The 13,126-nt window shown below is 37.4% G+C and overlaps 1 protein-coding gene across 5 annotated transcripts in view; it reads left to right on the top strand.

Annotated features, from left to right (window-relative positions):
* The window catches only part of sbb (scribbler), a 704,451-nt gene that overhangs the window by 172,309 nt on the left and 519,016 nt on the right, over positions 1-13,126 (top strand). For 2 of the 5 annotated variants that reach the window (XM_073991706.1, XM_073991707.1), the window contains exon 3: positions 10,228-10,390. The exons of the other annotated variants lie outside the window; for them this stretch is intronic. In XM_073991706.1, the coding sequence (XP_073847807.1) occupies positions 10,228-10,390 (163 nt within the window). The remainder of the gene's footprint in view (positions 1-10,227; positions 10,391-13,126) is intronic. 5 annotated transcript variants of the gene reach the window in all.

Raw genomic sequence — 13,126 nt, 5'->3', positions numbered from 1 at the left:
CGAAGCCTGGGTACTTGCGCAAGCAGACATGGCAGTGCTTGGTGTGTTTGAGAGAAAAATTCTTCGAAAGATCTACGGACCAATCTGCGTTGACGGTGAATATCGACGTCGCATGAACCACGAGCTGTATCTGCTATACAACGACATCAATATTGTTAAACGTATCGAGATGCAGCGATTGCGTTGGCTAGGCCATGTCAAAAGAATGAGCGATGATGAACCCACTAAAAAGGCGTATGAATACATGCCACATGGCGGTGCACGCAGAATTGGCAGGCCAAGGAATAGATGGCGCAAACAAGTGGATGTTGAGATGAAAAGGCGCGGTATTCCAGAGAGCAAAGCAACAAATAGAGAGGAATGGAGATCTCTTCTTAGTTCGGCCTATAGAACAAATGTTCTGTAATGGGCCAGCTAAGTAAGTAAGTAAGTAAGTAAGTGGCGATGCAAATTGAAGCATCGCCGGCGTTATACCATCCGGTCCAGGTGACTTATATGGCTTGAAAGTGTTGACAGCCCATTTAATCTTATTTCTGTTAACCACCTTATCAATGAGATCCGAATCCATAGGCTCTTGAATTTGGAAGTCGTCACATTCATTATTGACGGTGTCCGCATACTTACAGCCTGGGAAGTGGGTCTCTGCCAAGAGGTTAAGAGTCTCAGTAGCAGAGTCTGTCCACGCACCATCTTGCTTCTTGATAATTCAGATGGATTTAGAGTCCTTGGAGAGTAATCTTCGAAACCCAGCTGCGTCGTTGACTCCTTCTACTGACTCACTGAAATTAACCCAAGATTTTTTCTTAGCTCGCTTGATCTCACTCTTGTATTTATTGAAACTCACCTTTTAGGAGTCCCAATCAATGTCGAGTTTAGTCTCATGCGCCCTGTTATACAGTCGCCTGGTGGTTATTCTAAGCTCGCCAAGTTCCTTGTCCCACCACACGGGCTGAGATTTCTTCCCAGGATAGGTTAGTGGACAGGATTCCTTATGGCAACGGAGAAGAACGTCTGTAAGATTATTTACGGTGCCATTAAGATCCTCAACTGTTTCTAAATTATATTTAGAGTCAGTTGAGAACTAGTTAGTTTCGTGTACTTATCCCAGTTTGTTCTTCCCAGTTTGTTCTTCGCCAAAAAGACATCAAAGAATATCTTCATATGATCCGAGAAGGAACATTCTTTAGATACCCTCCAATTCCTTAGGACGGAGTCATCTAGATTAGAGAGGGTTAGGTCTATGACCTCCCTATCCCTAATTTTAAAGGTTGGATCATTACCCCTGTTACATATTCGTAAATTATATGATAAAATAAAATCGAATATAGACTCACCCCTTTTGTTGGTGTCCTTGCTGCCCCATTGGAAATGGTGAGCGTTTGCGTCGCATCCCAGGATCACGTTGCAGGTACCCATCATATCGCCGAGCAACCGTCGGACATCCAGGTTTGGTGGGTCTGAGTAGTAGTTCAGCGGCGGCGGCTTTGCAATGATGCAGATTAATCTGCAAGATGCGCAGCCTTTGCCGCTTCCCTACCCTTACTGAGTTTCGTGGGGTGGACTCAGTCGAAACCGAACCCATCCTGAACCGAAATTCAGTTTTCCCTCACGTTCTCTAAGATATAACTCCCCAGGGGGTCAACCGCCACTCTTGCAACCAAACTACCATCCTCGTTACAGGGTCCTAGACTTATTACAGTCCAGCCCGATGTAGTGAGGTTGGGATTTTGCAATCTCAGCATTTTCAGCAGGAGCTCCTTGTCCACAGTAGGTGAAAGAATCTTCCTGGACGGAATATCGGATAGGGAGACCGCCAGAAGATCAGCTCCTTCCCACAGAGCGCCAAAACCCTCAACTGTCCTAACAAGAAAATCTCGTGACTTCTTGTTCAGACAGTTAATAACCATGACACCCTTTCGTAAGAAGGCGCTGCCAATCTGTAGGTCTTCCTGATCTTCCGGTCCAGAAACTATGGCAGACCGAAGACCAGTTTCAAAAAGCAACCAGTGACTATCGCTGATTCTACCATTTGGGTCAGCTCTGTCGATGATTGCCAAATGAAGGTCTTTATCATCTGCCACTGTGACTGGTCTACTGTATGGCTTTTTGCGTCCTTGACCGTGCGCCTTGGGGTTAACTTTTCCAGAGCAGGTGGATGCCTTTTCCGTACTCAGTTGCTTCCCCTTGGTTGTACGCTCAACAGCCGCCGCATACGAGGTTGATGGTTCAACCAGCTGAGAAGTCATCGTCTTCTTAGGTGAAGGCTGTGGACCCTCGGAGGAACGAACGCGCTTCACAGATTTATGCTGCGGGGCATTGTTCGTTCCACCAGAAGACAATGTTTCCTTAGCTGCCCTAACATCTTCCTATTGAGACCAGCATTTCCAGCCGCTTCACCCTTGCCTTTCGGAGCAGAATCGGGCTTTGAGGCAGAGTCCTTTACCGGTCGGTCATCGCTAGGGGTGCCCGTAGGTTTGGGGGTGCACTCATTAGCCTTTTCCTTTACCTGTCGGTTCGGGTTAAGCTTCTGAACAGGTTTCGGCGCAGCACATTTGCCAGAGGCAGTAGGTTTAGCCGGCTCCACTACTTTATCCGGGAGGAAAATCGCGATGAAATTCAAGCGGGTAAGTTCTCTCGAACTTCCTTATGAATTTCAGCTTACCCCTGATGAGGTGGACCTCCCTCGCCGAATGCAAGTTCGCATCTCTCCCTACGAACTTGCGGAGATAGGATAGAGCACGATGCAACCTTCGAGTCGCTGCCCGTTGTCGGGGTCTCGTTAGATTCCCTGTCGTCGGACATCGTTTCAGTTGCCGTCTGCCTTTGAAGCCTATTGTTGGCAAGTGCCGACACAGGACCAGTCGGAATCAGACTTGCATCCGGTTGGGTATCAGGGCTCGTACTCCCTTTGCTAGAGCCACAGCAATCTTCCTGTGTAGACTTGGCCGGGATCACCGTGGTGTCCAGCTCATCATCAGTCAGGGTCAGATTGTGTAACAATTCCTCCGGGAGTATGTCCTCACAATGCTCATCTGATACAAGCCTATCCAGCTGGTCGAGGAGTTCCCTACTCTGCCTCTCTAAACTGTCATGAATAGTTCTGAGGGTCCCGTGAAGGTCGTCCCCGCCTACAACTGCGGTCCTGTCTGCCGTAGATTGGCTTTCACCAGCCTTGGCTAAATCATGTTCCGTTTGAATTGCCGGGTCGTCATCTATTTTGGGGGTTGATGCACTTGTAACAGGTACAGCTGTAGGTGCCAAGGCATCCACACCTAACACAGCCGGATCACAATCGCTTGATTTCGACGACACATGGCTTGTGGTCACACCAACGCTTGCCGCCGGTACTGGGTTATTAGCTCCCTGCACCGTAACTTTATTTCTCCTGTTCTTTCTAGCCATTTTAGTTAATTTATTTAAGGGAACTACCCCGATCCAATTTTTGGTCCACGAGGGGTCCGAAGACCCCCAGGGTCTCCACGATATGCGGGGTCAGGTCCGGCTCCGTCTCCACACATTGCAGTGACCCCCTTCCCATCCGCCACCCGGGAAGACGCGCCTGGTAGGAGAATGGCAAACTCCCCCAGGAATGTGGTAGCTTAATAGCTGTTGTAGTTACTGGGGTAGGCACGTTTTGGTTTGTACGAGGGCAGTTCGGAAACTTCTTAGCCTAGCACAAAAAGCGCGGTATAAACAGAAAAAAGTTCAGTGTTTGGGAACACATGTTAAATTTTGTTTCGATCTGGCAACTCCTTCATATAGAAACAGGTGTTCAAAAAAGACGCATCCGCAATTTTTTTACAATGGAAAAATTAGAAATGCGTGCTGTCATTAAATATTAACATAAAAAAGGTTCATCGGGACAAGAAATTCATAATAATATGGTGAATGTGTTAGGTGAAAGTGCTCCTTCATATGCAACAGTAAAAAATTGGGTTGCTGAATTTAAACGTGGTCGTATAAGCATTGAAGATGAACCACGTAGTGGACGTCCCAAAACAGCAACAACAACAGAAATTGTAGCCAAAGTGCATGATATGGTATTAAATGATCGACGAATAAAAGTGCGTGAAATTGCTAATATCATGGGCATCTCAAATGATCGAGTCCATTTAATTTTGCATGAATAACTACAGATGAAAAAGCTTTCTGCAAGATGGGTGCCGCATTTGTTAACAGTGGATCAAAAACGCATAAGAATGAACATTTCTCAAGTTTGCTTGGATCTTTTTAAGCGAAATAAAATGGATTTTAAGCGTCGTTTCATAACTGTTGATGAGACATGGATCCACCACTATATTCCAGAGACAAACGAACAATCCACACAATGGACTGAAGCTGGAGGAAGTGCCCCAAAGAAGGCAAAAACAATTCAATCGGCTGGTAAGGTTATGGCAACGGTTTTTTGGGACTTCAAAGGTATTTTATTGGTTGACTATCTGGAAAAGGGTAAAACAATAAATTCAGAGTACTATTGCAACCTTTTGGATCATTTAAATGTACAAATTCGAGAAAAACGTCCTGGCTTACAACACAAAAAATAATTTTTCATCAAGACAACGCACCAGCGCACAAGAGTGTTTTAACAATGGCTAAAATCAACGAATTAAAGTACGAGTTGCTTGACCACCCACCTTATTCCCCTGATTTAGCTCCCACTGACTTTTACTTGTTCCCAAATCTAAAAAAATGCCTTGCTGGCAAGCGTTTTACCTCAAAGAAGATGCAATTACAGTTGTAAACCAATATTTTGAAGACCTTGAGAAAAACTATTGTAATCAAGGGATAGAATTGCTAGAAAAGCGTTGGACTAAGTGTATTGAAGTTTCAGGAGATTATATTGAAAATTAAAAATATTTTTGAAAAACTAACTATTCTCTTTCATTGATAGGCTAAGAAGTTTCCGAACCGCCCTCGTATTCTCCATTTTTGATTTTGTCTTGGAACGAGTCTGGTACATTATCTGTAGCTCAAGAAAAATATGACCGACGTTCGGCAGATTTCAAGTATTAATTTCCCACTACTCAGCGTCGACAGCAAAAAATGGTAATAAATCACAATGACTGGTATTAACGTTGGTAAGGCCATTTTTATACACTTGCGATCGTCTGAATAGGTTTGAAAATTTTTTTTTATATGTTAATGTATCTTCGGGTGTGTCCGTTTTACAGATGCATACTATTTAGTTTTTGAGCGTCCTGTACTATATTTTCATATTTTCGAAAAATATCCCAATTATAATAAAAAATTCACAAAAAAGTGTCCAATTTTTGCGATCACCAGAATAGGTTTGAATCAAATAAAATTTAAAAATTGTACTACCCATGCAAATATTGGGCAGTATTTCGGTTTAGTTTAGTAAAATGGAACATTCTGATAAATCCTACAACAAATTTGACCCGCTTTATTATTGAACGTGGGTTCAATTCTCAACCTTGGAAAAGTTACCAAGAACTTTCAGATAAAATCAAGAAATATTCCAACAAAAACGTTTTATAAACCTGCTTTAAATGACTTGTTGATTTCGTTAGATCTCTTCTGAGCTTCGAAAATTGTCTGAAAGCAAATACCAAGTGTTAGCCATATTATTAGGATCGATAAATTAGAAAGGTCATTGAAAATATTTGGCATTTTAGCTCAAGTTTCTTTTTTTACTATCCTTGCAGTACAAATTTAAGTATTATCATGCCCACAAATCCACCATAGTTGACCACATGTAACATAAATGTTCGAAAATTGGTTTGGAAGAATGTCTCTTCGACGACATTAACGTGGAAAATAACAAATAACACAATGGTGTATGATATCCCCGAAATTTATACTGCTGTATAACCTCAGTCCATTCTTTTATACTTATTCGTGTTTGTTTTATGAACTACCTTGTCCAGACTGAAACTTGATAAAAAGCCTTCAACAATGCTATGCGTTATCTATATTCCACCAAACGCTTTTCACACATAACGCCTTTCGCAATAGATTTTTTATGATGCACATTTTATGATCTGATTAACCTTCGGTGCCTCCTTTTTTATAAGATTTTTATAAGATTTGGATGGACGAGTGGATGGATGGTTTCAAGTTTGAGTTTCTCGTCTCTTCAATTCCCTTCCCAATAATCTAAAAACGTTCAATTTCTCTATTTCTACTTTTCGAAAGCGCTTTCTTTTATACATTACATCAACATATGAGTAATATCTCACATATCCTGTTGTACAGAAAAAAACATTTACATATTTATAACTTTAGCTTATAAATAACTTTTATATATGAATTTGCATACACTATTCATATTACTATATATTGGGGTAGGAACTCTTCTTATAAATATTGTAAAACTTATTGGCCTTAAGGCTTACTTTACAAAATGTTTCAATAAATAAATATACTAATTACAAAACAGTGCACAGTGTCCGATTTTCCGAAAAACCTGGCCAAAACTCTAAAAATTAATGGATTTTGACCTAACCTTTGGTTCTTATGTTTTTCTGGCCGCTGATTACGTTTTTGATATTATTTAACCCTCAGGCGGTCATTTTAGGGGTCTTTTTGGTCCCTCCTCCTATAAAATGTGATCTTATCGGATCAAAATATTCTACAAATATCTTCTCCATCAATTTTTACTATAGGTCCTAGAATACACCAAAACTCTATATCTTACCTTAACTCCAGAAATATGCAAATTAGAAAAACATTTTAGGGTTAATGTCGTACTTCATCAAAGTTTTGGCAAAATTGTCATACAAAGCATCATTTTAGAAGAATGGTGTCAAAGACAAAAATGTTCTCAGCTAAATTTCACTATAAGTCACCAAAGAAATGATATCGCTATTTGCATTACATACCAAGGAAATATCGGTATCAATTTTGCCAAAAAAACCAAGAAACTAAAATACGGGTGCAAGCTTCCACAATTTCTACAGTTTTGGAAATATTTGAGTTAAGATCACTTGGAATCCTTGCACTTTAGGTGTATAATGTCTTTGGCAACTTTACTGACAAGAATGCAAGGAATATTTGTCTTAAAAAAATTAACCCTCGTGCGAGTCATAAAAGGGGTCCTTTTGGTCCCTTTTTCCACAAATCTTTAAAATCTCCTATAAAATGTGGTCGGATCAGACCAAAATATTCTAGAAATTTGTTCGCCATAAAATTTTTCTATAGGTCTTAAAATATATCAAAACTCTAAATTATGCCCAAACGCCAGAAAGTGACCCTATACTATATTCTGACATTCTGAATGAAAGAAAATCTGTATATACCTGCAAGACAAAATATCACATAAAAACGAAAAGTGCAAATATGTGCAGAATGTTTCGAAGGAAATTGGTAAAAACCCCTTACTTTTTTATGAAATGATAAATTACACGGCCCAACTCGATCTTACAACTATTTTCATAATTTATTGTGAAAATTGATCTTGAAAAAAATTAACAAGTACGGACATCAATTACTAAAGAACGCACAATTCATTGGCGACACTGAACATCTTAAATACGTTTCACATACCTTTTATTACAATTACAAAAAGAAAATATTTAATAACCGTTGTTTATTTTGCATATTATCATAGATTTATAAACAACTTAAATATTAAAAAAAATAAAATTCCAAATAGGGTCACTTCGACCTGCTTTTATACCCATTTATTAAACAAGAAATGTATATATTTTTTCATAACTACACGCGCTGGGATCCTATAAACAATATCTGACCGTTTTTAGTGTAAATTGATAAATTTTTTTCGATTTTTGGCCAGGTTTTTTGTAAAATCGGACACTGTGCAGTGGCTGACTTCATAAATGCAGTATGATATGTGCAGTGTTTCCAAGTGGACTGCACACCAATTGACATTTCTTTAGTACTGTTATGCCGACTGACATTTGCAAAGAAAACAGGAAAAATACATAAGAAACAACTATAAATGGCGGATTTGTGGTAATTATTCAATATAATAAATTTATTTTCAAAAAACGTTCATAAATGCAGCAAAATGACACGTCGCTTTTTTTGACAATGTCAGTGTTGCCACACATATTACTTCTTCTTTTTATGATATTGTCATTTTTTGCAATGTAAATACTGCATTTATGAAGTCAGCCAGTATCTGCCAAGCCGCCGGCATCATTATCAGAGGCAGAAACAACATTCATTCCAGCTTCAAGCATATTAACGCATTGATTCATGTCGCACTCACTCTCCGTCCCATTAGGTAGCATAACCAAAACCTTTGGGCTGTCGGTACTTAACTTGTTTTTTTTTTTTTTTTTTTTTTTTTTTATTATTTGACTCCTCTATTGCCTACGACAAACACACAATATCTTGGATGCAGCTCGATTGTGATGATCGTTTAAATAAACTCGACTCCTAACTGCCGCACCTGTGACATCACCAAGCATCAGAGGATTACGTCGCGTCTGGTAATTGGTCATAAGGCAGTCTCTCACATGAACAGAATTAAATTTTACAAGCACTGACTTTCCGTTAGAGATATAACATCAATGATTAATATCCTTTGGTTGTATTTCAATGCCGCACAACTCAGATATTTTTTCACAGGCTCTGATAACTATGTTCTATCTGTTTAAGCGCCTTCTTAGTATGTCATTTTCAATTTCAGACTCTTGCATTTCCTTCTCCAATCTCTTTGCAATAGTGCAACAGTCTAAGTAGCAACAGTCTTTTACTGTTTCATCTGTTTAAACCGCACATCAACATCCGCCCGGATCGTTTTGACAACATCTTTTACTTTTACCATAAAGCTTTCAAATTATTGTTGTAAGCACAACTTGTAATATTCAAACTCCGTTTGAATTGATTGAAGGGCCTGCGCGCCAATTTCTTCACCGCTGACATCAGCATTTTCTGCTTCACTGCCAGTATTGTTGACATTACCGTCAACTTTCTTCTTAATGCAAGAAGGGCATTTAAATAAAAACATTTTATTTTTCCTGGTCTTAAATAGAACATTGTGCTGCTCCTTAGTCACATTTACACAAGGGAGTATAAACCGCATATGCCATAACCAACCAGAGCTCCGAATACTCGCTCGAATTCCACTCGCGAGTGAAACTCTTCACGAATTCGAGCAACACCAAACAAAAACTTATCCCACCCCAAATAAATTTGCCCCACAACTACCAAAAATATTGCAACCAAAAAAAATTACCGCCTCCCCCCAAATTTTCACTCGCGAGTGAATCGGAGCTCTGCAACCAACACTATTCTGGTTATTTTTAACAATATTTCTACACGTAGGGCAGGTAAAACATTTCGTAGAAGACGACATGTCGCAATATAAAAGAAAAAATATTGCAGATACAAGATATTTCGGCAAACTTTCTAGCGCCAACAGATGCACTTGCTCTCTGGAGCAAATATTTGCCTAATGTGACCTTACCTTTAGTCTATATAAATATCTAAAACTGTGTGCGAAATATGCATCCACAAACATACAGAATTGTGTACAGGCAACGTCGGGACACAAACGGTTAAACTTGATATAATGAAAATCTTGAAATTATTATATAAGGCATATTGGCATTGTGATCATTTGGGAACCCACCATACCATTGCTATCGAAAACAATATCGTTTTGTGGCAGGAAACCTTCGATTTCGAATATCGGTAATAATATTATTAGCGAATGAATTGGCGATATTTTTGACGATAGTGGCGAAAAAAATTTGGCGGAGTTTCTTGATGCTTCTGTTATGTACCTTTTTCGTCTTTATTTTTTTTGTTATGTTTGCGATTCGATATGTAACTGTTGATAAACATTGTTGTCTTGTATTTAGTAACCTACCCATATGTTGTGTTTATCCACACTTTTTGTTTATATTTTACATAGCATGTATATCGAAATTATTTGAAAAAAGCAAACCAAAAAAGGTTATTTTTATAAAAGAAAAAATTTCCAAAGAAAAAATTTTTCTCGAAACATTTTTTGTTTGTGAAGAAAAAATATTTGCCAAATGTTCGAAAATGATATCGTTTTCGAAACTTGTGGCGAACATTCGAATAATATCACAGTTGCTGATATGATGGGAAGTTATAAGTTTAAACAGTGTAAGTAAATTTAACATTTAAAATTAAATATGGTTCCTATAAAATAAAGCGGCCTAGGTTCAATTCCATGGAATAGTTCTTTTACAGGGTGTATGTAATGTTTAGTTCCCGACTGTATTTTATATATAATTATAAATAAAATCATATATTTTATTTTATCAGCTACTTAACGACACTAGGATAGAGGAAGGAAACATCGATACACAGCATATATATTATCCAGACATCGGATATTCTAAACAGTTACGAGAATATATACCGCGAAATAGCTTTTCTAATGTGGAAGAAGGAACAGGATTTAAACCCGTGTTATTAAAGATTTCTGGTACGTAAAACATTTTTAAATAAATTTTTTTTTGTCCTTGAAAAAGGAAAAAAATATTAAAAAACTAAATTTTATTTTTGTTTTTCCTCTTGTTTTACGTTTATAGACGTTTTTATTGCATCTATTGCAACCGTCGGCATACCGATACATACATTTTTGTAATTGTGTTTTCTTGAAAAACAAAAATATTTATAGGTACCCAACATACCAATTACCAATACCAATGTCTATTAAACTAAAATTAACAAATTAATATTTATAAGCTTCTTCAACAAATACAAGGATCGCTTAGAATAAAGTACACATTTAAACGGTTTTTATAATATTTTCTGACGTAATTTTAGTACGTTGGGTTGTCTTTTGTCAAAGAATGAGTTTGTACCCTGACCGCATTTTGATGTGTGTTTTATCTTCTCTCAACAATGTTTGACTTTTTAGTGAATCTTCTTCTTTAAAAATGCGATAATTGTCTAAAATACAATAACAATTACATTCAGATGGAAAGCGAACATGCTTATCAATATTTTCGTTTTAATAACTTTGTGTCCAATGAGACACTCACAAAAAATATCTAATGAGTTGAACAGTTCTTCCCGAGAGCTTGAACATTTTGGATAACAATGTGACTATCGCATATGTTGGTGCAATCGTATTCTAGTGACTTATTGGGCAAGAAACAGATAGCAAATGTTTGCAGGCTATGTTGAAAATTCTAAATTGATAAACAAATGTTCTCTTTCTTTAGGGGACTCCCATCGCCTAGCATTGATCTATAGCACTTATCCAACTAAGGTTTCCTAAATTATTTTCGATAGAGAAAAATGTATGAATCTAACTTACACCAATTGAAATCCACTTATTTGACCAAGGTGGGAAAATTGGTATACTAAGAAAAAAATCAAACGAGTAAGTAGCTTCGTTCCAGTACTTTTTAATGGTAAAAGCGTCAAAAGAGCAAACCGACGCAAATTAGTTCCACATACACATTTTTCCAAAATGTACGGGATCGGAAAAATGGCAGAACCATTAAAAAAACTGGAACAAATGTCAAAGTCGGCGTGTGAGCGAATCAGAATCCGGCAAACATGTTGCACATTTTTGCTCGTCCGAATTTGTCGTGGAAAAAAGTTTCTAAAGAGAAATCTATTCAGCGCCATTTATGTTGAAAGAGAAGTGAACATTATGCAACTTTTTGGTGAACGGGAACCCATTTTGGGGAAAAATGTGCAAAATGTGTAAAAACTTTTTAGTTCTAGAACGAAGCTAATGTAAACATTAGGGTGATGACATTTTACCACCTCATATCCCTGTGTCATATTTTGATTCGTGTGGCAATTCCATTAAAAACGTGATTTTAAAATTTTTATTTATATTTTTGGGCAATTTTAAAGTCACTGTTTGCATATGTATACATATAGCTTTAAAACCTATATACAGTGATCGACATTCGTTTAAATTTAAAAAATATATAAATTATACATTTTATTACGTTCTTCATTACAGAACAATTAATTAAATTATAATTAAAAAAAAAAAAAAACAAACAAAAAAAAAAACTAAGAGAAAAATACATTCAATAGTAAACAGCTGCGATTAATCGCGGAAATTTTTCTAAAAACTTACAAAATTATTCGACATTCGTTTAAGCGCACACTACATAAAAGTCAATAAATTAGCTTAATATCAAACTTAAACCAGGGTTTCGGAATCGGAGTCGAGCAATTTTGCTGGAGTCGGAATTTGAGTCGCAAAAAAATAACTCGATTCCGACTCCGGACGAAATTTTTTACACGTTATAGAAATACAACATTAAATTTGGAACAAGAAAGGTATAAGAAAATTCACAGGATATTTACTATCCTCTGAAGTTTAGTCTATTCATCATTATTTTGTTGATCCAATTGATTCTTTACATTTTTGAAAACAAAAGTAAAATTATATTACAATCGAATTAAGACTGGGCCTTTAACCTCTTTCGTCAGAAGTCTTACTGGTCTTCTCACAAAGGTCTATTGGTATTCTTATCTTGATTTTTATGAGAAGTCATTCTTGTTTTCTATTGAAGACATTGTGGTCTCTAAGGGAAATCTTATCTGGGGGAGGAAAAATTCCTTTTCGGAATGAAAGGCCCAATTGAGAACCCCAAAGGATCCCATAGCTGAAATTTCTGAGTTACGACATAATGAATTTTTTGATTGACCCCCATCAATCATTGAGAAAATAGCTTTATATCTCTGTTTGGAGATATTGTTTCATCATTTTTAGATGACATGTTTTCAGTTAAATAGAAAGAGGAACCTTTCTGTCGAATATGCTGTCCTTCTAGCTCAGTTCCTTCCACGTCCTTTTTCTTCTTGAACTCAAAAAGTAAAACAAAATGAAATTTTCTACAAAAATGTTCCACCGAAAATTATATGTAGGTTCCCATATCCAAGAAATCGATATTGTCAAGTTTTCATTGTCCTTTATGGGGTTTACTCGTTACTTTCTCAAAAATCCGTATGTTTATGTATTTCGGTAAATTTCGCAAAACTTCGGAGGCTTCTGAATTAGGGCATCTTAAATTCGTTGTTGGTCAACGACAGATTCATCCCGCCATAACACAGAAGTCTAACATACGGCGAAACTTTCTTCTAGGATTCATTATATACTCAATGAGGGCTTTAGATGTAGACATTCAAATAACGGGATCTGTCCGCCAGGAACAGATATAGTGTATCCGAGTTTTCCACACAA

The sequence above is a fragment of the Musca autumnalis genome, unplaced genomic scaffold, assembly GCF_047663935.1.
Source record: "Musca autumnalis isolate F117 unplaced genomic scaffold, ASM4766393v1 scaffold_5, whole genome shotgun sequence".
In the NCBI taxonomy this organism is placed as follows: domain Eukaryota; kingdom Metazoa; phylum Arthropoda; class Insecta; order Diptera; family Muscidae; genus Musca; species Musca autumnalis.
This window is presented reverse-complemented; position numbering and strand designations above follow the sequence as displayed.